This window comes from Nothobranchius furzeri, chromosome 14 (assembly GCF_043380555.1).
Source record: "Nothobranchius furzeri strain GRZ-AD chromosome 14, NfurGRZ-RIMD1, whole genome shotgun sequence".
Taxonomy (NCBI): Eukaryota; Metazoa; Chordata; class Actinopteri; order Cyprinodontiformes; family Nothobranchiidae; genus Nothobranchius; species Nothobranchius furzeri.
Genome location: NC_091754.1, coordinates 15,542,939 through 15,568,918, shown reverse-complemented (window position 1 = coordinate 15,568,918; position 25,980 = coordinate 15,542,939). Strand labels below are relative to the sequence as shown.

Below are 25,980 nucleotides of genomic sequence, written 5' to 3'. Positions count from 1 at the left end.
ACATTTTACAATGATATGCTATTTTATTCTGCTTTTCAAATTACTTCTAGCAAAGCAAAATGCCCGTCAGATCTCACCTTGAGGTAAGTGGAGGGGAATCTGTGCTGCATGAAGGTGGTGATTGCCTCCGCGTCACACGTTGGCTCGGCCAAGTACATTTTTACCGTGAACCCGGTGCCAAACCTGCACAAAAAAAGATGTTTTAGTAAGAAAAGGACTGTTCTCGCATATTTCAGGGAATTAGGGTGTGGGTGGCAAAGGAAGGAAGGATGGGTTGAAGGATGAGTGGAGGTCACTAACCTGTTCTTAATGTGCTGCAGGGAGCCCAGGCATTGGAAATGACCTTTCACCATGATGGCAAGACGGCTGCAGAGCGCCTCACACTCCTCCATGCTGAGAAAAGGAGAAAAAGAGGAAACGATGAAAAGGTCACACAAGAACTATTTGAACGTACACATTTTCTGCTTGTGTTTAACATGACTGTAGCTCTCATCTACAAGAAACAAATAAAATTGGTCAAATGAAAAACAGATAAATGTAGTGATGCAGAGTATAATTTAAAGGTGTAGAACACTCGTTTAATCAATACATTTGCAGTAATCTCTGGTGAATAAATGCCTTGCAAGCCGTACTTGGGGGGGAAAAAGGCCCAGAAGCGCCTGGATCAGCACGGACAAGTCTGCTGCAGCAGAGAGTGGCACAACACGACTGGAATCTGAGTCTTATTTCCTGATATTTGGACTTCTTGCCTCTGATTGGGTAACAATAACACAACTCTACCAGTAACTCTGTTTGCTTTGCAATGCTGATGTTTTATCTCCACAAATAACACAAGCCTGGAGGAACTTCAGCCATGTGGTTGAGTTGCTAATGCTAACGGTAAGCTTCTGCTAGCTGAGACGTTTCCTGTTGTCTCCAAAATGCTGAAACAGCCTTCCACGTCACAAACAAAGACAGGCGAGTCCGCTTTAAGTAGATCTGTCAGGCTTTTCACATCCTTGCGTTTCACCGTCTACTGTCTATCAGAGGCTAACTTAGGTGTAGGAGACTATTTTCATGTTCAGCCTGCATGAAAAACTCAAGGTGGTTTTTCAGTGTTCCACATCTTTAAAGTGTTTCAATAAAAAAATGAATCGGTTCTTACCTGTGAGAGGTGAGAACCACAGCGCATTTTCCTCGCACTTCTTCAGAGATGATTTTCCATAGGTGACGCTTGGTGCGGGGGTCCATGCCAGAGCTTGGCTCATCCTGCAGAGAGGAAGACGAGGAATGAAAAGAGCGCAGCTGGATGCTAAAATCAATATGGCAAGGTCAGGAAACGACAATCAGATCATTGACACCAGCATGGAGCAGATGCGGTGCATGGATGGATGAACACGTAAGAGTAAAAACAAACACAAAACAGAAGCTGAGAAAACAAAGAAACACAACGACAATAATAACAAGGGAGTTGAGGGAAAAAAGGGAAAAAATAATAATGAGGGGAAATCCATTGGATTCAACGGAGATGGAAAGGAGAAAGAAAGCGTGATCAACAACTCTGGTTAAGCTTGCATTTGTTTTTGTTTTTTCCCCCAATCTAACAGATCTATTTTAATTTTGCTTAAACACCATATGCATGCAGCCGGTGTAATATTTGTTTTCTGATGACCAGTGAAGCAATTATTTAGACAGATACAAACAGTGTGTGTGTGTGTGTGTGTGTGTGTGTGTGTGTGTGTGTGTGTGTGTGTGTGTGTGTGTGTGTGTGTGTGTGTGTGTGTGTGTGTGTGTCAGTCTCACCAGGAGCAGGATTTGTGGATGTCCAATGAGAGCCAGAGCAGCAGAGAGCTTCCTGCGGGTGCCGCAGCTGTAACCGTCAGTGACGATGTTCCTGTGATAATTCAGCTCAAGCCTCTTCAGCAGGTAGTTCACCACCTAAAAAATACATGCTGGGGATTAGATTCTGGATAAGCAGAAAACGAACACTTCAGTTTTTTTTTCCTCGCACTCCTCCATATTAGAATCTGAAGCACAATATTGAACAACGCCGATCACCATGTCTGCTACAAAGCATAAATCGGTAGAATAGATGTTTTTAATACATTTGCAGTGGTTTCTTGTAGGACCGAATGCCTTGTAAGTCATAATCTGAGGGAAAAACTTACAGTGCACCTGTTTCAGGAAGTCTAAGTGAGCAGAGTTGAGCAGATGACGGCAGGATTTTTAGTCTTATTTCCGGACATTTAGACATTTTGCTTCTGATTGGCTAACAGCAACGCAACTCTACGACTGACTCTTGATTGCTCTGCAACGTTCATCTCCAAAATTAACACAAACCTGAAGGACTTCTTCTGTGTATTGGAGTTGCTAATGCTAACGGTTAGCTTCTGCTAGTCGAGACATTCTTTGCCGTTTCCTGGACGCTTAACGACAACAGCGTTCCCCGTCGTGAGTCAAGATGGGTGAGTCCATGAATGTTAAGTGACAGTGTGACGTAGATCTGTCAGGCTTTTCATATTGTAGCGTTTCACCATCTGTTTTCTATCAGAAGCTAATGCAGGAAATTGGTGTAGGAGACTATTTTCATGTTCAGCCTGCATAAAAAATGCAGGGTGACAGATTATAATCAGAAATAATAATTAAAACGTTTTTTTTGTGAAGTTGACCTTTAATGGTTTTGCACATACAGTAAACATAATATGCTAACATTCTATTCCCAACAAGCAAATATAAAATCAAACGGTATTTAATAGATTTAGACAAATGTGGGCCTTGAAAGGGTGCTCGTTTCTTTAATCTATCAACCAATGCACATATTTTTGGCCTCACAAGCCTGCAAACATGATGGTGAAGGAGAGCTAACCAAGCGCACCATGTATTCTCATTAGCTTGATCCGATGTTGATTTACAAGGGCAAAGCGAATAACGTGGCCCTGCTCCTTTACAAGCTAGTTTATATTCATTGTCTTACTGTAACTGCCTTCTCTTTTTCTCTCCAGAACAGCAGCACAATTACTTGAGGTATCTATCTGCCCCTTTTGCATGCATATTTAATGATGTTTGCACAAAAACGGTGGATTTACCTGACGACTTTATCCTGACCATGCTGTCCTGTGGCTGCAAAGACTTATGCAGTACAACCCATTTGATGCATGTCAATGGATTCCTTGTCCATAAACCCCAGTGAATCCCTCACTGAATCATAACTATTCCAGATGCTAAAAATGCCTACGGTTGCTTGTTAATCATATGGAAGTATGTGCTGTAAATACCAGTGTGCTCTGAAATAGCCCGAGGTCATTGCCCATTAAACTATGGCCTTTTCTTCTTTCCTTCAGAGGACAAGAATGGAAACCAGATCAATGAGGCAAGCTCACACAACAGACACCTCAGTTCACTTAGATTTGCTGCTTTTTCTTTGTAAAAGGACATTTGCCTTGAGTGCTATTTTTTTCTGTTCACCTCACTGATCCAGATTATCTAGATTATGTCTATAAAATCAGATTCTTTACAAAACCACAGTATTCTGCATCCAGATTTGAATGATTAGTATGCTCAGTGTCACATACTCGTGCCAGGTTCAGATCAAAACATGATGTTTTTTTTCAATGTTCTTTTATAAAAGCCATTGTCTAGCACCTTTGATGTAACAGCTCATTAAGCCGACAAAATCATGTCAATGCGAAATGACCCCATTAAGGCTTGTCTCGTTATCAACAGCTAGGGGACTGTCAGTGGGAGACATCATAAGAGGAATAATATATATATATATATATATCGTCATCATCGTGAATTAGGCTGACAACGTTGTTGCTACTACAGCCATTGTTGTCATTACTCTGATCAGAGCTGCAACAGCAGCGGTGACAGTGATTAGTGTCAGGCGTCTATTTCTGCACTTTATTGTCTATGTGTGTCTTTTGTGTCTCTGAGCATAGTTGGTAATGTTTGTCTTCAGCTCTGCTGATAACACGACTAAGGGTGTCAGAGGCAATCAATGCAGACACAGTGGAAAATGGTGTAGAGTGGAAAAGCACAGATTATTTTATCTTTTTTGCACACAATCTCACAACTGCTGCTGTCACTGCTTTGGAGAAATGAAACTAAACTACAAATCTGGGCAATAAATAAGAGGCACAAAAAAGCTACATTTTATGCAATAGCAATGTTTCGCTTTTTTATCCATTGCAACAGTTTAGATCTCTCTGTATCGTATTTTTCTGAATTAGTACATTTGTTTTAAAGCCACATAGAGTTCTGATTGCAACGTCTGGTCAGCTGGATGATTTATAAAGCAAGATTAGTGAGTTATAATGATGATGATTCATAGGGCACCTCTTTTGCTGTATTGCCATGGTAACTTAAGGAGAACAAATAACCTGCTTTGGAAGAGAATGTGTTCAGCCTTTTGGATCAGATCAGCTGGAAAAGTGATATAATGTGTTGATTCTCAGCTGTGTTTTGCTATTGAACCAAACTGTGGTTATAAACTGAGTTGCGTTGCCATGGGAACAAAAGTTATCTTACTTATGCTTTTTCTCCATAGTATTAAAAAATCTGTGCGAAAAAAAAAACTTTTAGACTCTAACCCCATACCCTAAGCTTTAATATTGCTTTCAAAATGGTTGCAGTGGTTCTTGAGCCAGAAACTTAGCCTAGTGAACTAGACCAAATTCTTGCTTTGCAAAGTTTGGTCTAGGCATGCTCCATTGGAACCTCCGCAGCTCCTACGAGGACCCTGGCTAGCCAATCACAGCTCTCTAAAGGGGTTTCAAACACATAAAGAGCTGCGATTGGTCCATAATGGTGGGCCAATCATAGTGCTCTATCTGCTTAGTGAACAAATCACAGAGCTTTAGCCCCTTTGTGGGCCAATCAGGGCACTCTATATGCCTGGTGGGTGGGATGATGCAACAGAGTGAAACAAGAGTATGTCACATTCATTGTCCAGTGGAATGCGGAGATCATTTGAAAGACAACGGTAGAACCCGCCCCCCAACCGAGAGCCGTCAATGGAGCGTGGCCAGACTAAATAATACATTGAGTGCGTTTACATGCAGCCAGTAACCCTTTTAAAACCCGAATATTCACAATAACCCGGTTCCGCAGGTCCATGTAAACACCGCCAAAAACCCAGAATGCTCATAACCCGGTTTTTAGAAACCCGGTTACTACACCTGGGGTAACCCTTTTCTAACCCGAATGTTTGGTCGTGTAAACGCATAACGGGATATCCCCATCAAAGCGTGTGTTCTGTGCATGCTCTGTTCGCAAGGAATCTTGGTCTTTTGAGTAGCGAGACGTCTTGCATGCGCCAGAACACCGGAAGTAAACAAGTTGGGAGCAACATGGCGAGTCGCGGCACAGCACAACACTTTTGGAGTGACGAGGAAACTAAAGCGCAAACAAACTCGGTCGCTATCTCTTCCGAACTGGGAAACATGTTGTTGTTTTCACGGATACCGGAACAAGAAGAACCGGAAATGACGCATTTTGCGTCTGGACGTAGTCCATACGTCCTGACGCTACCCCAACATCCGCATTTACATCGGGTTATGCAAGTTAGGGGTAACTCTTTCTATTTATGCTTGTAAACGGGTATTCTGATCAACTCAGAAACCAGAATACCGACCTTAACCCGATCATAACCCGGATATTGGCTGCATGTAAACGTAGTCATTTATTTAGTCTGGCTTGCCAGCCTACCAGAAACTTCTAAAAACTTCAAAAAACAGCTACTTCATATTGGACACCACTTTGTAGATCTCTACTGACCAGCAACTGCACGTAAGAGTTTTATGGTTTGGGTAGGAACACTAGTGGAAGTTTGGTGTGGCCTACACTTGTTTGATGGAGCAGAAGGAGGCTATGAAATCATTGACTGATGGTGACCTGGCATTGTTGCTATTGGACTTATAAGTAATAATATTTTGTCCAACAGTGTAGAATTTTGAAATCTTGGCCTATTTAGTATAAGTTGGCTTGTGCTAGCATTAGCTCGTAGCGCTTGCTACAACAGGCTGCGGCAGGGTTGTTTACGATGGCTGTAATTTCACTTTCAAACAGCAGGGGGAGGAGCGGGAAACTTATTAAGTGTTGCTCTAAAAAAGGGGAAATCTGGGATTATAAATAATATTTCTGTCTGAAGTTTCAGTTTGTTGGTGTTTTGAGTCTGATATTGCAAAGAACTGTTAACAGTACTTAAGAGGAGTTGACAAAAAATACAACCCCCCCCCCCCCTCCCCAAAAAAAAATACATGAGAACTGCACATCTGACTGCACATTGGACACTTAGATTCAATCGATGCACCCAGCAAGTTAAAAATTGATCAGAGTGAAGCTTGCCACACTTAGAAAGGAACATACTGAAAGAAATAACTTGGTTTGTTCGTCAAATACTTCCTAAACTCCATCTAAATCCCATTTTCTTTTTGTTATTCAGTTAATTTCCACCACGCTGGCAGCAATGACAGACACAAGTAATTACCACAGAAGTACAATTGATTAGATATCTCTAAGATAAATAGGAAGAATGGAATTAAAGTGACACATGATCCAACCACCATGGACACAGCCCTTCAGAAATCTCTACAGAAACAAACAGCACCTTGATTGGCGCAAACTTCATCTTCACTCCGAAGTTTTGGGCCCCGAGCCGAGCTGACAGCAAAAGCTTTTCTTGATTTGACTGTACAGCTTTCAACCCACATCACTCAGCACTTCACACACTCAGATTAAGTATGCGTGGAAGCAACAGTTTCTAGTCTTGGAGCGAAAGCTCACCTTGGAATTTCTATCAGATCTTGTGGCGTTTTGTGGGTGATGTTGTCACCACACAAAGCTTTGAAAGACAGCACTGTTGCTGCAGCCTTTCCTTACCCCGTCTATCTCTCTCTTTGAGATGCCACGGATGCGAGCGTAGAAGTACAGATGCTCTTCTCCGGTGAGCAGATCATCCAGTGCATCCACCTGGGGGCAGTAGCCGATGTTAATTCCTTTGTAGCGGCACTCCATGATGTCTACCAACCGACTGATGGGGGGGGGGATGAAAGATAAAAGAACACATATTTTAAATGGCTTTAGTAATTCTAAGACTCAGTGATTTTTTCAGAATCTCATATTTTTGACACCAAATTGGAAGATCATTAAAATGTAAAAAGGTAAACACATTAAAAGGTGCACATGTAAGCAAATCAATGTACTGCTTACCGGTCTCGGTCCATGATTCGTGCTGAGCCGCCTGTAGGGCTAACATCTCCAGTCAGCATCTTGAAGGTGGTGGTTTTTCCTGCACCATTCACTCCCAGTAGGCCAAAGCACTGAAAGGGAAATTCATATATATTTTACTCAAAGCACTTGGGTATTAAGCTGTAAGATTAGATTTCTGTGGAAAATCTCCAAGCAACAGTACATGGCAACCAAACTAAATTACAATCAGAGACATGAGCAATGTTCTTGGTATTATTTTGAAGATATTAGTTTAAAATTAAGACTTTACTCAATTTATCAGGTTCAACTGAGTTGAGAACAATTAATTGATCAAAATAAAAAGGATGTAAAAGCTGGAATACATAACCATAATTTATCATTTAAAGCCCCTCTTAAAAACTGTTCTAAATTAAAGCATAGTTGGTTAGTAACCAACGTTGTTGCTATTAACTTTTTGCTATTGGTCCACGCATTCCTTTTCTTACTTAAAGGAGGAAATTTTAATCACAATTCCCATAGACTTTAGAAATTTTGATAATCTTGTTTAAACCCAGTTTATGGTTCTATTTATTTTATCTGTATTTAAATTATTTTATTATGTCTGGCTTTTTGTTACTGTTGTTATTTCATTCATTATGTGTATGTATGTATGTATGTATGTATGTATGTATGTATGTATGTATGTATGTATGTATGTATGTGGGACTATGATATAATTATGACTATGTTTGTTAATATGCAATGTTCCGTTCCAATCAATCAATCAATCAATCAATCAATCAATCAATCAATCAATCAAACCAATGAAACCAACCAACAAACCTATGACTGAATCAACCAACCAACCCAAACCAGCCTAGCCAAAAAAAAACAATAAATCCATCCATTAATCAATCAAACCAAACAAAACTAACAAATTGAATCAACCAACCAACTAATCAAACAATCAATCGACAAACGAACAAACAATCAATCCAAGATGTGCATAAACATTTTTGTGTGAATCTCCATTAGTTTTATCACAGGGGGTTGTTTTTCTTTTTCGTTAATTTATCTCAGTCACCTCACACAAAGTATCTGGTTATTCTCAAGCTCACCTCTCCAGCAGGGATGCCCACAGACAGTCTCTTGACAGCATGCACCTTCTTATTGAGATGCTGATAGACCTTAGTGAGCTGGTTGATCTGCAGCAGGTCTGAGCTGGCTGCTCCACTAGCGACACGAAGATGCTCTGTTGACACATCCTCATCCTCTTGCTCAGGAGCAACTTGGGGCACCGTCTTTCTGCCTAAAATTAGATGCCTGCAACAAGGGAGGGCTTATATCTACAACCGTCTTGTATTAAATTCCATCTAAAATACATTTGTAAATTAACTTGACATGTTTGTGCTTGAGTCACAAGGCCCTGGATGTACAGATGGTCTGTTTTCCTCACCTAACTTTGCGCATGAGAGACTTGTTGAGCACAAGACGGAGCATGAAGAAGAAACAACCTTGGATGAAGGAAGAGATGAACATCCACCCTAAGCCGTCAGTGGAAAATGGGTTCTTATAGGCATCGATTCCGTATCCACTGAGAATCTGGACCTCGATGTTAGTCCTGGCCAGAATCATCATTCCATTCCCAAAGCTGAACTGAGGGAAGATGAGGAATGCGTTGCATAGCTTCCTGAAGATTTCCTGGATGAACTGCAAGAGGAATGGAACACAAAAGATGAATAAGAAGAGGAAAGGAAACAAGGGTGCAGATTTATAAATGATAGCTAAAGCTAAGTGGATTGATTGAAGTTTATTCTGACCTCTGGGTTCTGCCGTGCTATTTGCCCAAGGAAGTACAAGATGGACGTGGACATGATGGTGTTGATGCTGATGAAGAGATTGATGCAGACATAGCTGATGAAGGCGATTTCTCCGTCTCTGAAGACGCCTGATAAGAGGTACATCCAGGGAAAGGTAGAAAACCTGAGGAAGACGAATATTTTAAACAAGCCATCTACTAAAAATAACCACACAAACAGCTCGATATAAACCTGCTGTGATCTGACAGAACAGGAAAGAAACAGTTGAGACGTTTGTTCCAGAATGAAGCAAGTTTGTATTTTTAATTGAAGGCGGTGGGGTTGGGGCACGGGGGGTCTTTAACAGACTAAACGAGAGCTTGATGAAAGCAGACACCAAAGAATACTGCAGAGAGAAAGTGGAAAAAAAACAGCATGAGGAGGGTAAACATTCAGTCTCGATGGCAAAATAGACAAAGATAAATTACTTTTCCCTTTATTCCCCGTGGTCGCGGCACATCTTCTTTTTCCTCTCACATTATCTGCTAGTTCTTTTGATTGGGGTGTTTGGGTCAGCGAGCAGTAGAGAAAGAGGAACAGAGAGAGAGAAATGGTGATGAAATAAAAGAAAGCAGAGCAGGAACTGAGAGAGACACACGGAAACAGATCGAGCCAGACAGAGACAAAGCAGCTTCGTGCCATTTTCCAAAAAAAAAAGGTGCTTGGTAGGCAGACTGTGAGTGCCAAGCCACGACAAGGAACAGAAGCAAGAAGGCTGCAGACCAGACCAGGTGGGTGCAGAATGGCAGATGGAGCACTGCGATTACTCATTGTTTGGTAGGGAGACATCTGTCTGATAAATGAGAGGCAGAGTGCTGACTTGGCTTCCGACGATACAGAGCTCAGTATGAGGCCTGAGAGCAACAGCTTCCAAAGCAGGGGCCTAAATTTCAACCACAGCCAGTCGGATGACTCGTGACACAGATGAGAAAACATAATTGGCTTTGATGCTGTTCCAAGGTCTAAATCTCTTTGTCAGATTAATTTTAGAACGTTGGTGTTCTGGGATGGCAGCGATTCCTTATCTCACTCTGTTATATTGTTACTTCCATACCCCCCCCCCCCCCCTACTAGCTGCTCTAATGGGTTTGGCCTGAGTGGGATAAACATGTCCACAGTGATTTTTATATCAGCCTTTCAATCCCGAGGCCATCTGTCTCTGGAAGGAATTCAGAAAGAAATACAGAAATAAATCTGTGTGTTTACATTTGAACAGCAGCAGCCGCCGTACGCTCAGTGCTGCCAACTTAACCTCAGAGTAACACCCATTAGAGAATAGAAATCCCAGTGCATATGTGCAGAAAGGCTGCTGCAAACGTAGGAACACTGGGGCATCCTCTGTGGGAAATGCAAGGTCATTTCAGTTGACTTAAAGTTGAACTGTTTGCCAACAATAATGGCTTTTGAAGCTCAAGGTTTATGTGGGAGATGATGCTCAGGCTGCCAGGATGAAGAGGAGAGAAGTCAGCCTCTCAAATGTTACAGGTTGGTTTAAATAATTCTACTTAAAATGCCAGATTATTTTATTTTTATTTTTAAGCTACAATACCATTTTTCTTCATTTCCATTGAATGATCAATGGATTTATTTAGAAATTCCCATTTGATGATAGCCAAGTTGGTCAAAAGTGTCATTTTATAAGTAAAAGTACATGTATCTCACAAATAGATGGTCAATTTACAACTTTCCTTCTAAAATTTTCCTTCTTCCTTTGTAATTTCTAGGCTTGACTACTGCAACTCTCTTTATTCAGGGTTGTGTCAGTCATCACTGCGTCGCCTACAGGTTGTGCAGAACAGCGCAGCAAGGTTCCTGACTGGGACCAGGAAACGGGACCACATCAGTCCGGTTCTGGCCTCCCTGCACTGGCTTCCAGTTTGCTATCGCTCACAATTCAAAATCCTCGTCTTTGTTTTTAATTTCTTCCAGGGTGGTGGTCCCCCCTATCTGGCCACACTCCTGAACAGACACTCCCCATCACGCGCTCTGCGCTCCTCTGACCAAGGCCTGCTCGCTGTCCCTCGTTCTAGGTGTCGTACTCGCGGGGACCGGGCTTTCTCAGTCCTAGCACCGTCACTCTGGAACCAGTTGCCAGCCTCAGTTAGGCTGTCCCCATCTCTGCCAGTCTTTAAGAGTCGCCTAAAAACCCACCTCCTCCGCTTGGCGTTTCCAGAACATGTTTGATTTTGGCCCTCTTTTATGTTGATTTTATTTCACAGTTTTCATTGGTTCACTCAATCCATTGTTTTACACATTTGTCCTGTACCAGAATGTTTCACCTATTTTGTATTTTGTCATTTGAATTGCTTTTATTTTTGATTTATTCAATATATTTACCTTCAACTGAACCATGTTCAGCGCTTTGGGCTTCCTGACAGGGTTGCGGAAGGCGCTTTATAAATAAAGCTTTGATTGATTGATTGATTGATTGATTGATTGATTGATTGGTTGATTGATTGATTGATAAAATACTGACCCAAAGAGCACAAGAAGAAGGGCGATGGCTCCTAAATTCTGTCTGTCTGTAAAGGCTGGAATTTGAAAGGCAGCAATCACGCAGATGGTCAGAGTCACCGGAATCAAATAAGTAACCTGTAGAGTAAAATAGAGAAGAATAACACTCAATTTAACTAATATACAAACATAAATAAATATTTTGTCTAAAAATAAGAACTCTATCCATGTAAACAACTTTGTAAACTGAGCTTTTGTTAAATTTAACCCCTTTTTCTTGAGTTTGAAGGCGTTACCATGTCATAGAAGAAGTTCACACTCCAGTAGAATGCCTCGCTGATGCCGGCAATGTGCTGGAGCCTCTTGGACCCGCTTTGGTGCTCGTTGACTTCATACAGGGCGAAGCTGGACGTCATAATTGAAAATCCTGTCAGCACACACATAGCCACGAGGATCTGGAGCAGTCCCTCAACACTGTGGGTGAAAATCAAAATCATCCAAATGATCAAGTGCCAAAATGCATTCATGCTTCTTAAAATTATTACTAATCCAAATATGTATTTGTAGAGTTTTAGTAGGGTTTATTCTGTTTTTTTATTAATTTTTTTTTTGCAGATTTAGAAAAATGACAGCATACTTTTAAAGTTTTGACTTCAAATAATGACTACTGAAAACCTCTGCTTAGACAGAACTCATTTAACTATTAATAATCCTCTTATTAACTAAAAATGTTGCAAATAAGAGCAAATGTGCTTAAAAGGATCCTCATTCTTTCATTTATTCAAAATATTTACATTTTGCTGTGGTTTCTCAGATAAAATAATGCCTTGCGAGTCGAACTCTGAGGGGGAAAAGCTTTGGCGCTCCTGTTTCAGGAAGTCGAAGTGAGCCAGCACAGAGATGAGCAGAAGACAGCCGGTTTAGGAGTTTAAGTCCTGATATTGGACATTCTCGCCTTTGATTTGCTAGCATGGAACATGCCTCTAATACTGACTGTTCCTTCTGCAACACTGATGTTTTATCTCCACAAAATGAGCCTGAAGAAGTTCTGCCATGTGGTGGAGTTGCTAATGCTAATGGTTAGCTTCTACTAGTCGTGACATTCTCTGCTGTCTCCTGGATGCTAAACCAACAACAGCATCCTTCCTTGCTGTGAGCCAAGGTAGGTGAGTCCATGAATGATCACTTTCAGTGTGACGTAGATCTTTAAGACGTTTTTAATCCGAGCGTTTCACCGTCCATTTTCTATTGGCGGCTAACGCAGAAAAGAGAGGTAAAAGACTATTTTCACGTTTAGCCAGTACGTTAAACTCTGAGTGGTCGATCAGACTTTAAACACAACAAGTAAAAAACAATTTCTCTGTGATCTTGGCCTTTGAAGCAGCAATAAATAAATAAAAACACACCAGATGTCTTTATGGAGCCATCTTCACACTGTTTGGTGTACAGGTAGGACGTCAGCCCTGTTCCTGTGAGCCTGCAGGTCTTATGGTCCAGAATAGACCCCCAGAAATCCAGCTGAGGCTTTGAAGGTTACTCTTCATTGCAGCACATTCACACATGCCTTCTCAGAACTTGACACTTTCGAATCTTTTTAAGTATTTCTGTGTTATGTTTTCTTGTTTTTCCCTCTTTATTCTTATTTTTTATCTCCTTTTTTTTGCTCCTATGATGCATTTAATTGCTGATGTGACACCAACATTTCCTCAGTCAGAGCCAATAAAGAGAATGTCGTTATTATTCTATTCTAACCTCTTCAACTCCCATTCTTGTCTCAGCTGCATGATGCTGAACTACTGCTCCCCTCTAGCCGGGCAAAAACCCAGCTGAGCTGCAGACTGAAAATCCTGCACGAGACTGAGAAAGGGGATGAATCTGGCAGAGTGGCTGAGAGGAAGGGAAGGGAATAGCAGAGAGGGACATGCGGTGGGCGTTTCAGGGCAACACTTACTACAGAAGAAAGCCAGGAGCAGCAGCTACAAGGCAGGCTTGTTATCAGTGAGGCCAAGATGGCTTTTGAAATGTTTCCCATGGGCAGAGCTGCAGCACGGTGAGAATGGAGACATTTGAGGGAATACATCTGCCATATCTTTAACAGAACAGCGGCCAAATCAATACATAAAGTGAGAATGCCAAGTATCACCCTAGAGGGACGTTGTAGCCCTTTGGAAAAGCTACAGCAAACATGTAAATAAAGGGAAAAAATGACAAATTGTTGCAGGCGACACTTGAATTCGCTCTCAGAACATGTGAATCAACCCTCACTGGAAAGCAGACATGTTCACAAACACAAATGCAATATTTACGTCCTCGTCTCTGAAGACAAATGTCGGACATTTTTAATAAACTAATATTGTGAGGAAGGGCAGAATCAATCCACCTGCAAGATAAACACTCATTACACTGGGACTTGGATCAATAGACTAAGCTAAAGGAAATCCATTTGGAAAATCAAATATGGGTAAATACTGCTGTCACTGCACTAAATCTAGCCTGACTTTTATGTTCATGACCAGACAAAAAAAGCAGCGTCCGTGGTTCGGACTGATCTGAATGCATTTGATAGAATATTTAGATCACTGATCATGTATTTGTTCAGTTTACAAAAGCAGCCATTGATATTTTTGAATGTTTGCAGTCGATTCAGCTGATGAATGTATGGAATAGTTCTTACACTGTATCTTCGTCATCCATCCGGCCAAAATAGGGATGGCTGGAAACTGAAATGGCTGTAACAGAAGAAGACAGGGCCTTGTTTACTCTGTGGTAACAACAACAGATACATTTTCAGCACAAAACCAAATGAGCAACGCTGATCTCTAAAGCCTGGGACACAGTCAGGTGTTTTCATTTTACACAGAGAACTGCTTTGGTTTTATTTTCATGGTCTTCTGGATGCTCCAAGACATAAACGGCTCCTTTTTGCATCTTTCTCAAGAGGACTAGGGTAAAACGTACTGACCGATGCATCTTTAATTGTTAACATCATCCTGAATGCAATTTTGACCTGGATGTGTTTGTATGTTTTTTAAACGGAACAGATGAGGGTTTTTTTGTCTTAAGTTATAATAGTTCTTTGCACAAAACCCCTCACACATAAAGTGACTTCAGCAGTTTTATTCTCGACAGTTTCAGTACCTTCACAGCTCTGTCAAACCGCTTTAAAAAACAAGATGGAGCTGGCCACGTCCACCCTTCTCCCACTCAGACTGCTTTAAGCTGAGAAGCTCAAAAATTCTGGAGGGGGTCGGAGTAGAGCCGCTGCTTCTACAGCAGGAGCTCTCTTTTGCACCTCAGAGGTTGTTTTATTCCACTGTCCTTGTTTGTGATGTCACAAACAGGGACTTTTTGAAATGGCTTGTTTTAATCACATAATTCTTAAAACCAAACACTGACAGAAAATGGATGGATGAGTTTTTTTCCAAGTCTGGAGTGTCTAAAGGTGTTATATGGCAGCACAAAGGGTGCAAAATGTGAGTTCTGCATAGTATGTTTTGTTTAAAATTACAGTTTCAGCCAGTGGTTTGAATTTATAGGTTATCAGTTGTTTCTATTTTAGGGTTTGGGACCAGTTTAAGTGTTGTAAAACAGGCTAACTGCTTTTAATATATTCTCACTAAGAGATTTTTTTCTTCACTTTTTAAATATTAAATCAGTTAAGAAAACGTATGTTACATAATCCACATTCTGGACATGTTCGCGTACAAAACGCTGTTCCAAGGGAAGTGTTCGAAATCTATATTTGTGAAAGTAGAGATTTATGGACTAGAATCACATCTGCAACGGTGGGGCGGTTATGGCCAGAAACCTTGCAAGAGTGGGACGATAAAACCAGTTTGATGAAGACATCTAAAGTGTCCCACCCTTCTGCTGACACTGTACCACGCAACCATCCAGTCAGAACATTCGTTTTGATGAATGCACTAGTCACCTTGAAAAGTAATCTCTGCAGATCTCCACCTCTCCACCGCCATTTAAATGGTTCCAGACCTGTGCCCTGCAGCGATTCTATAATCTGCTGGATGATATAAATGCATGCCGATACTTCTGTGCGTGATCTGGATGTGTATTTTAATACGTTTCAATAAATTTGTGCACTTCTGCCCAGGGGCAGATGGTCAGGGTGCTGAAACAAAACAGAAAAGGTGGGCCAGCTTTTGTTTCTCTTCAGCATCATTCCTCTGTGACTGGCAGGAATTAGAATTCAGAAAGTGTAGGACTGTTAGTGTGAGGACGTACAGCACCCTCTGGCTTTAATCTAGAAAAATGATCTGTGGGTAAACACACTGTTTACAGGCGTCTTATTCAGCACAGTAAACATGCAGGCCAATGCTAACATCTTGGTAATGATTCGTCTCATTACTTATGAACCCTCGTCTTCTATTTTACAATAACAGATCATGTTTGGAGTTAAATCTAAAAGACCTTCTCCCAACAGGATTGTTCTGCAACAATTATTTTTATCACATTATCTAACGGTAATGTTTCTTCTATTAAATATTAAACTCACCATATTGTTGTGGATCTTTGTCTGCTGGTATTTTGGAGCGTAGGATGAAGTTGTTGAGGCTGTTTAAGTATGCTGGCATCGTGTGGTGGCCTTCCGGGTTGAACCAGACCTACGATCAGGAAGTCAAAGCATGAAAACCATCACCGACACTGCTTAGGATTAAGAAATTTCAAATACATTTTTACATAAACAAGAAAAAATATTCAAAGAGCCCTCTGACATCACCAACTGAAAACATCTGTGCACAATTATTGCAATAAAAGGTTATAAAGGATAACAAAATCTGCTGATTTTACAATTTTCTTGCAGCAGGAGGAAGTTGACGTCATAAGTTAGCTTTAAACTACTCATCAGTGCAGCATTTTAGGTGATAATGAGACTTGCAGAAAGCTGTTACCTTGGCCAGCGTGCGGTTTTTGGGCACTTTTGTGACATCTATCTGTAAGTCGACTGGAAGAGGCATGCCAAAAGCAAAGCCGCCATACCTGAAAAATCAAAGCAGACGTGTTGATCAAAGCAAGGAGCTCCAATTGCTGCTGAGAGACAAACCGTGACACATGCTGTTGCTTTTTTTTTTACTGACTTGTTTCTTCACAGCAATCACGGTATAGCTTAGTGAACTAGACCAAATTCTTGCTTTGCAGGGTTTATTTAGTCTGGCTTGCCAGGCTATCACGGTAATCACCCAGCAGCAATACGAAATGTTTCCATGGAAAAGCGTTTAAGTCACTGCTAAAATGAAGATGATGAATTATAATCATACAGCTCTTTGAGACTAGTGGGTCAAACTGAGGAGCAGAGAGCTTTAAAGGGTTAAGAAACTGGATTTCTGCCCTTTTTTGTCAGATCATCTGGACTGACAGGCATCTTGTTTTTGAAAATGTAAGAAAAAAAAGAGTATAATAAAAAAAATCTTGTTTCATTTAATCTTTTTTAATTAAAAAATTAAAAATAAACAAAACTCCCCAAAACGTTTCATTAAATTCTGAATAACCCATAAACACTTGGTCTGATCTTGTTAGAAGACAGAAGTTAATTCAGAGAATCTAATTGTTGTTTGATGCACAATATATACAGGTGAAACTCTAAGAAGTAAAATATGTTACAAAAATGTTGTTATTTTAGTAATTTAGCTTAAAGGTTAAGCTAATCTATGAGATTGACTCATTACATGTAAAGCCAGACAATTCAAGCCATGTGTGATGATTATGGCTTACAGCTTATGAACCCGCACATTCAGAATATCAGACAATTAGAATATTGTGAAAAAAAATCAATAATCTAGGTTCAAAGTGTCACAGTCTAATCAGATAATTAATCCAAAATACCTGTAAATGGTTCCCGAGCCTTCAGATGGTCTCTCAGGCCTAGTCCACACGTAGCCGGGTTTTTTAAACGAATATCCGCCCCTCCAAAAACTTGCATCCACACCACCGCGTTTTAAAAACAAACTCTGTCCACACATACCCGGATAAATACGTTGTTAAGGACATGCCAGACCTGTAGGCGGCAGTACTTCCCCCATTCTTAACCTCGTCCTTCGTCTGTGGTCTTCCGCAAGGAGCAGTAATTCCGTTCACAAAAACAAACAAGCAAAAAGCGCTTGGACAATTGATGGATCGGGTAGTGACAGAGCGCAGCTCTGAGGGCTTCCATGCTGTCGGCTAGTGTAAACACAGGTCGCACACGTGATGTCAGCATTTTTTTGTCGCGGAAAGTGACGTTGTGGACCTTAAAACTCCGGTTTTGTCTGTCCACACGCAGACACCCAAAACGGAGAAAACGCAGATCTTCACTTTGGCCGGAGTTTTTAAAAAGATCCGTTTTCGTGTGGATGACAGGCCAAAACGTAGAAAAATATCTACGTTTTGGCAGATCCCCAGCTACATGTGGACAGGGTCTCAGTCAAATATGAATTAATGAGATAAGCAACCTTTTGCACCACATTCTAATTTTTTGAGTTTCACCTGCAGAAACTCATTGTATTCACCTGTTTCTGATGAAGTCATTAGCTGTGGCCACCAGGTAGTTCTCCACATTGATGCCACTCAGATTATAGACAATCTGAGATGAGGGGACTTTCTTATGAGGTGGCTGGAAGTTGTCCTTGTTGCAAATCTGTAGAGCAGAGAATAAGTAAATGTAGTCGTGTGACCTGATTTCAAACGATCGGGAAAGAGAATGCAGGACAGCAAGGAGACAAGTGAGAACACACACACACACACACACACACACACACACACACACACACACACACACACACACACACACACACACACACACACACACACACACACACACACACACACACACACTTATTGCTGATCCAGTCTCACCTGCTCTTTCTGGGTGCATTTGCAGACGCTAAATGGTTTGGAGATGTTCCCCTGAGCGATCCAGTTGTTTGTGTTGCTTGTGCAGACCCTTCAAGAGGAAAAATCATTCCCAAAGTAAAAGCAAAGCTCAGTCAATGTTTTCGGCGATGCCAAAGGCTCGTCTCTTGCCACATGTCACAGCAAATCAAACAAAATCAGTTGTTTGACTGATAATCATGCAAAATTGTATGTACGGTATTTAAAGCGGCGCAAAGAGTGGAAAAGATAACATTTGCCGTGATTCAAAAAGCTGCTAAGTGCTTGTGTGGTTTGGGTTATTCCAGGAGCTAAATATACTTTCTGATCACAGTTTTCCAAGCTGTTTAATGTGTGTAGTCGTTTTCATATTGTGTGAAAGTTATGGCAGTGTGGGCAGAAGCTCAGCTCCCACACATTTTGCTTTCAACCAAGTGGACTGAGGGACGCTATGAGCAAATCAAAAATGCAACTGTTAAATGCTGTTAAATGTCATTCGGCATCAACTGTAGTTATAGTTTTAAAAAATACACATTTAGTGCCTTAGAGGTAGCACTGATTTGAGTCTGCAAGGGAAAAACCTTGCCTATAAAAAGGAGGTGTTTATGGAATACAGATGATGCTGTCACATCACAGAATCCTGCTGCAAGCGTCCTGCCACACGAGTCAAGCTGAGCAGCAGAAAAAATGGAAAGAGAAAACATGAGAGGCTAGAAAGAGTGACAGAAGTCTGGAGAGGGATGATTGTCCAGTAAAAAAAAAAAAAAAAACATGGAAAGATGGCAGGAATGGAAAAAAGCTGTTAGGAAAATGAGTGAATTTTCAGAAAAGGAGAACAGCTGGAAGTGTAATTACTTACTGGTCGTTAAACTTGTCGAGGCAGGCGTTATCGATCCCGGGGAATGACATCATGGAGTCCACCAGATCGCTGGAATTTCCATTTTGATTACTGTGAAGCCAAAAATATACAACCAGCCTTAAATGAAAAGTAACTTTTGTGATTATTATGTCCATTTATTTTCCTCTGCTTATCCGGGGTTGGGTTGCGGGGGCAGCAGCCTATGACTTCCCTCTCCCCAGCCACTTGGGCCAGCTCTTACGGGGGAATTCTAAGAAGTCGTGTCCTGGGTCTTCCTTTGGGTTTTCTCCCAGTTGGACGTGCCCTGGTAAACCTCACCAGGGAGGCGTCCAGGAGGCATTCTAACCAGATGCCTGAGCCACCTCAACTGTCTCCTCTTGATGTGGAGAAGCAGCAAATCTACTCCGAGCCCCTCCCGGATGACTGAGCTTCTAATCCTATCTGCAAGGGAGAGCCCAGACACCCTGTGGAGAAAACTAATTTTGACCACTTGTATCCACAATCTCATTCTTCTGGACACTGTAGCTCATGACCATAGGTGAGGGTAGGAACGTAGATCGACCGGTAAATTGAGAGCTTTGCCTTCTGGCTCAGCTCTCTCTTCACCGCAACAGATCGGTACGACGCCCGCATCACTGCAGACGCAGCACCAAGCCACCTATCCATCTTACGTAACAAATCAAAAACAGTCTGCATAAGTGACGTTTTATTTGGAAGCTTCTTAAAGCAATCATCTGACGTTGCAAGGATAAATAAATTCAAACAGTGACATAAGAGACCCAAACAACCTGAGGAAGGGGGATGAAAGGAACTTCTGGCAGTTTTTCTTAGATCTAAGTGGATTTGTTTTGTCTGAGCCACCTCCCGCTTTGTAACTCGAGTAGAAATGAGCTCCTGAATAAATATTATGATCATTTAAATGTTGATGCAAACGGAGTAAGAGAGTAGATCTCGGGATCCTCGACCCAAAGTTTCCTTTTAAGTGCAATTCAAAAATCTTTCTCAGTCAAGCGATAAAGAACTGGGAGGAGATTCTTCATGCTGGAGCTTTAGTCGTTTTCCCACCGTTTCATGTCCCCTTGATCAAAAAGCAGAGCGTTCTGAGGATGAAGACATCTCCTAACATTCTTCATCTCTCCGTCTTTGATTTGCTATTCATCTCTTCTCCTTTGATCAATCACATCAAACTCACCTGTTTTAGCCCACGCCGCTGACTTTATATCTACTTGCTCTTCAACAAACTACAGCTTTAAGTTTATCGTTTAAGATTTCAATATGTCAACCTATGCGCATAATGGTAAGTTAGTTTTAATTCACATGTTTTTATTTCAAATTGAGATCAAGTTCATAATTTTACAATATCGTTCTGATCTGCATGGATGGCTTTCAATGTGCGGGGGAAAAAATGTGTTAAAACTATTTGGGGTGCACACAGCAGCAGAAAATACAACTCTGACCTGAAGAAGGAGTAACTTGGCGAGATTTTGTAGAGGGCAGGGCTTAGCTCCATCTCGGGATAGTGCTGCATGTCGCTCTTAATGGAGCCCAGGCCCATAGCAACCATCACAAAGAGAACAGGAAGGAGGACCTGGGAGATCAAGCCCTTCCAGTCTCGTCGGCTGTGGTGGAACCTCTTGATGAGCATGGCGGTCAGCTGCTGACAGGCTAAGGTCACGCCACTCTCTGTGGAAGAACTGGTCAGCTCTGAAGCAGAATGTGGACAGAAAAATAAAAGGTCAATCCACTGGGCTGTTGGTGAATACATCTTTTTAGGATGTGATGACAGAAAGCAAATTGCAAAAGGGAATTTAACTCACTTATATTGTCATTGAAGTTCTCGCTGGAGTCTGAAGAGAAGCTGTTGATGGATCCGGTATCAGAGAGCGTCTCAGAGATGGACAGCGGCTTGTCCTCAGCATCTGTGGTTTCATTGGTCAGATGAAGGAATACCTGCATAAAACCAGCAAGGTTATCAATACCAACTTTTTCTGCTGACGCACTCATTCTAGACTTTTTTCTTTATTTTGTGATATTTGTGCATACAAATTTTACAAATCTAATCTGACCTCCTCCAGAGTAGTGTCCGAAATGCCGTAGCCCCCCAGCCGTAGGTCGTTCAGGTTAGCATCCAGCGCGGACAGCAGGGAGCGGTACGAAGAGGCGTTGGCTGAGGAGAAGGGGGGCAGCGAGTAGACTGCGTCACCTCCGTGAGCTTCAGTCATGCGAGCTTCTGGTAGATGAGCTTGAATAAAGGACTTGAGTTCTAGATTGTCAACTGACTCTGATCCTGCATCTTGAATCTGAAAGAGGGGAAGGGTAAAAATTATATTTTACTCTGTTGAAAATTGTCCAACATTACCCCCATGTTAAAAAACACTTTAAGCTAGTGCTTTCAAACTGGTTTCAGTGGTTCTTGAGGCAGAAACTTGAGCGACGTCACGTTGGAAAGCACTCTGTCGCCCTCTGCTGACCAGAACCTGCACTTAACACTTGTGTAGTTTGTGTAGGAACACTAGTGGGAGGTCTCTACGTGCTTTACAACAACTGCTGTTTACTGTGTGTGAGAGCATCAGGTGAGTTGGCAGCACTGATGGTGACCTGCTTTCGTTGCCACTGGACTTGTAAGTAAAAAATGTTTTGTCCAACAGTGTGAATCATTTTCCTTAAAGGCTTAATTAATATCAATTGGCTCATATTAGCGTTAGTCTGTTGTTAGCGCTAGCTACGGCAGGTTGCTGCAGGGTTTTTTTACCCCCAAATTCCACTACCTCCGCTCCGGTCCGCCCCCGCCTTCCGCAGCCGCTCGCTTCCAAACTCAATTTTTACTGGTACCCGCTCTACAACGGCTCCGCTCCGGTGCGGAGACCTGAGGTGGGCAAACAAGCATGCGCGGGATTTTCGAGATCTTGCGATACAGTCCGAGCAATAAACGCGGATATTAGATCCAAACACCCGTTGTGTGGGAGAAGCATCGGCATGAACTGTTTAATCTGCCCATCATTTGTGTTGAGAGATCAGCAGTGTTTGGATCAACAAAGTGTGACTACTTTGATAGTAGAAACTGTATTTATGGCTTACTTTTGTGCATTTAAACTTCAGCCACCATTGATAGTTGTTAAAAGTTGTTAAACCTGTGCATATGAGACAAAAAACGCCTTTTGTTTATCGATTTATTGTGAAAAACGGAAGTTGTGCTTGCTCCTTTTCCTGTTGGGCGGTTGTGATTTCTGTCCATTTACGGCGGAGGTGCTCCGGCGTCCGGCGAGAATAGGATTGATTCTATTTTTGCCGGATGCCGGAACAGAGGGCGGCGCACGGCGCCGCACTGCCGCAGTAGTGGAATTGCTCTGATTGACTACAACGGGACCGATTTTGCTCCGGCGTTCGTGTCGGAGCAGAGCGGAGCGGAGGTAGTGGAATTTGGGGTTTAATACGGCAGTTGTAATACCGCTTTCAATCAGTAGGAGGGAGAAGAGGAAGTTGCTTCCATTTTCTTTGTTTGGCAACATGTGACTGATATATAAATGTGTGTGTGTGTGTGTGTGTGTGTGTGTGTGTGTGTGTGTGTGTGTGTGTGTGTGTGTGTGTGTGGTACTCAAGTATACACAGAAAGAAAAAGTCTGCAGAGCATCATTTGAGTGAGGATTTGGCCAATCAACAAGCTTTTCAATACACCTGATAGATATCAGACTGTTGCAATGTGTCAAATGCAGCACAGATAAAACCTGGGATTTATTTCCACATGAGCAGCCAAGCTTGTCCACAATAAGAGACGGTGAAATGTTACAATTTATGCTGGCCGAGATCTGTCCCTGTTAAGATGCACCAGAGATGTGCTCCTAGTCCCCAGACACCGGAGGTAAAGGCTGCAGCCGACAATCTCCTAACCGTCACATATGTTTATGCTACAACATGAAGAAGAGGCAACACTGGAATAACATGAAATATTTGATTAAAGCCGCGTTTTGCTGTGTACAATGACATCATGAAATGAAAAAAATCAATGAGAGTTTTGCTCAGTGTTCGTTGTTTTGCGCTGACATGGCTGAACCCTTGTAAGGATGATTACCTTCTTGGTGAGGGTGAGTTTGTAGCCCTGACCCAGCTTGTCTTTCAAGTAGAAGGGTGACCCGCTGCATTTTATGCCTCCTTTTTCCAGGAAGGCGATACGGTCGCTCAGTACTTCAGCCTCATCCAGGTGGTGGGTAGACATGATAATGGTGCGGTCTGAGAGATGACACAGAGATGGAAAGTTGCAATGAAAAGTAAATTCTGATTAAACCCTTTTAGTGACTGCGTTTAAACATGGTCTAAAGGTTAAAAAAGGTTAAAAGATTACTGCTTATGTCCAGTAAAAGCATGTAAATGTGTTTCAGCTACAGGCAAATTGGTAAAAACATGTTTATTTGCCACAGATGTTAGCAGGGAAATATGTTTATCAATCAACTTCAAATGTGCACATTAAATATAGATTTATAAAACAGAAAAAGAAAACAAAATACTATAATAAACTGGCAGAAAAGATTACAAAAGCTTTTAACAAATGATTAAACTGGACTTTAAAATGAAATACATTTTCTCTGAATCACATCTTTTGACAGAAATCAAGTAAAATGAAAGGAAGCTGTGGATAAATCATAATAATAAATAGAGAAGTTTGCTGAAAGTGGTCATGAATGAATTAGAAACGATAAAGTGGGTCCATTTCTATTGCATCTGTGCCTTATGCAAAAAGGAATTTAATCATCCCATTAAACTTATTGACTTTTCAGACCTTTAAAGTCACTGAATTAAAATAATGAGTTCTAGATTAGATGTTAGTAATCTGAACAGCCTTGTGAGTGTGAAAAGTCAAACTTCCTTCATGCAGAACCCTGATATTAAGGGCCCTGTGCTCTTTGTGCTAATAAAGTGTGTATTATTGTCCAAGGACTTTGGATTTGAGGACTGGCCATCAAAGCAAATGCAGGAGCCCACCGTCTCAATGAAAAATAGGTTTTGAAGATCACTGAAATATCTGGATCTGGAGCTTATTATAGCTGTTCAAATCTAAGTGATTGTGTTGAACTGCATGCAGAAACAAGTGAAAGACTGATGGTTTGCTTTGCTGCTTTGAGGGTTGCCGTTCTGGCTGCTCTCGTGACTGCCTGTACCTGTTTTTGTCTACATGTGTGAGTGTGTTTAACCTTGGTCAAGTTCCTATGCTCTGGGTCGCTGGAGCGCTGGCAATAAAGCTTATTCTGATTCTGATTCAGATGTACCTAGTTGTTTATGTGTGAATTCTGTATAAAATGCAAGAAAATTAGAAACTAAGATTTGTCTGAAAGCTTATTTTTGCCTAGAACAGAAAGATAAATCCACCAAGGCATGCATCAAAAATCAGTAAGGGGTTAGGTGAAATGGTGTTTAATAACTATGACAGCTGAAAGTCCAAACCCTGGTAGAAATATTTAGTGATGACCGAGTAAGCCTCTCTTAAAGACTGACTTTTCTTGTGCTGGATAACAATGTCCCAGATGCTGCGCCTGGAGCAAGGATCTACTCCTGTGGTGGGTTCATCCAGAACCACCAGGCGAGAGCCCCCTATGAAGGCGATGGAGATTGACAGCTTGCGCTTCATGCCTCCCGACAAGGTGCCGACCCGCTTGTGTCTGTGAGCATACATGCCCGTCTCCTCCAGGATCCTGGCAGGGGGAGTTAAACAAAAGTGTTTAGCATGGAGCTGCTGTGAACAATTTTCACTGCTTTACAACGCCGCCGCTGAGCTGTAGTTCGATCAGTTCCATTAGTTGCTCAGCAAGGGTTTCCAAACTCCACAAGAGAGGAACGACTTCCCGGCTTTTAGGTTTCAGGCCTAATGCTGCTCCTCTTCTATAATGATTTTTAAAAACACTCCAGACAGAGTCTGATGATGCAACACAGTTTAAGATGCAAATGCATGAAAAATTAATTACCCCAAACTATCACAAGTATATGCAAGAAGATGCAAAAAAACTTTAATGCATAAATTGTTTTATTATGCTCCTAATAAATTGTCGACGTGAGAAGCTATTTTATTGAAAATTAGTCTTTTTTTAATAGTGCCCTTTTATTCTTACCAATCGCAATAGTAGTAATTATGAAATGACTTGTTTTAGGACATAGAAGTCAGCTGGAAGAGAAAGTAGCTTTAAACGACAGGATTTGAACTCATTTCCTGACATGTAGACGACTCTACCACAACTCTACCGCTGACTCTGTTTGCTTTGCAACGTTGATGTTTTATCTCCACAAATAACACAAGCCTGGAAGAGTTCTGCTGCGCGGTGGAGTTGCTAGTGCTAATGGCTAGCTTCTACTAATAAAAACGTTCTCTTTAGTTTCCCGAATGCTAAAACAACAACAGCCTTCCCCACCACGAGTTGAGATGGGTGAGTCCATGAATGTTAAGTAACAGTGTGACGTAGATCTGTCAGACTTTTCTGGAGTGAGCATTTTTCTGTCCATTTCTTATCAGAAGATAATGCACAAAATAGGGGTAGAAGGCTATTTCATACACATTCAGCCTGCAGGCAAACTCAGGCCCTGTCCACACGTAGCGGGGATCTGCTAAAACGTAGATATTTTTCTACGTTTTGGCCTGTCATCCACACGAAAACTGAGTTTTTTCACACAAAAACGAATCTTTTTAAAAACTCCGGCCAAAGTGAAGATCTGCGTTTTCTCCGTTTTGGGTGTCTGCGTGTGGACAGACAAAACTGGAGTTTTAAGGTCTGCAACGTCACTTTCCGCGACAAA

General features: G+C 41.6%; 1 protein-coding gene and 1 long non-coding RNA gene across 2 annotated transcripts in view; one reads left to right on the top strand and one right to left on the bottom strand.

The window, feature by feature from the left end:
- The window catches only part of abca12 (ATP-binding cassette, sub-family A (ABC1), member 12), a 95,212-nt gene that overhangs the window by 3,619 nt on the left and 65,613 nt on the right, over window positions 1–25,980 (bottom strand). The window contains exons 48-69 of the mRNA XM_015966708.3: window positions 24,691–24,887; window positions 23,273–23,430; window positions 21,270–21,503; window positions 21,021–21,153; window positions 20,661–20,907; window positions 19,204–19,293; window positions 18,330–18,417; window positions 17,984–18,111; window positions 16,391–16,478; window positions 15,994–16,102; window positions 14,158–14,212; window positions 11,780–11,957; window positions 11,506–11,621; window positions 8,991–9,153; window positions 8,627–8,880; window positions 8,289–8,493; window positions 7,192–7,301; window positions 6,862–7,012; window positions 1,783–1,917; window positions 1,145–1,248; window positions 301–393; window positions 78–183 (exon numbers count right to left, since the gene is read on the bottom strand). Of these exons, the coding sequence (XP_015822194.1) occupies window positions 78–183; window positions 301–393; window positions 1,145–1,248; window positions 1,783–1,917; window positions 6,862–7,012; window positions 7,192–7,301; window positions 8,289–8,493; window positions 8,627–8,880; window positions 8,991–9,153; window positions 11,506–11,621; window positions 11,780–11,957; window positions 14,158–14,212; window positions 15,994–16,102; window positions 16,391–16,478; window positions 17,984–18,111; window positions 18,330–18,417; window positions 19,204–19,293; window positions 20,661–20,907; window positions 21,021–21,153; window positions 21,270–21,503; window positions 23,273–23,430; window positions 24,691–24,887 (3,142 nt within the window). The remainder of the gene's footprint in view (window positions 1–77; window positions 184–300; window positions 394–1,144; window positions 1,249–1,782; window positions 1,918–6,861; window positions 7,013–7,191; window positions 7,302–8,288; window positions 8,494–8,626; window positions 8,881–8,990; window positions 9,154–11,505; window positions 11,622–11,779; window positions 11,958–14,157; window positions 14,213–15,993; window positions 16,103–16,390; window positions 16,479–17,983; window positions 18,112–18,329; window positions 18,418–19,203; window positions 19,294–20,660; window positions 20,908–21,020; window positions 21,154–21,269; window positions 21,504–23,272; window positions 23,431–24,690; window positions 24,888–25,980) is intronic.
- On the top strand, window positions 9,244–11,449 carry LOC139062618 (uncharacterized). The gene is made up of 2 exons (XR_011516178.1): window positions 9,244–10,514; window positions 10,754–11,449. It is a non-coding gene; the product is annotated as an uncharacterized lncRNA (long non-coding RNA).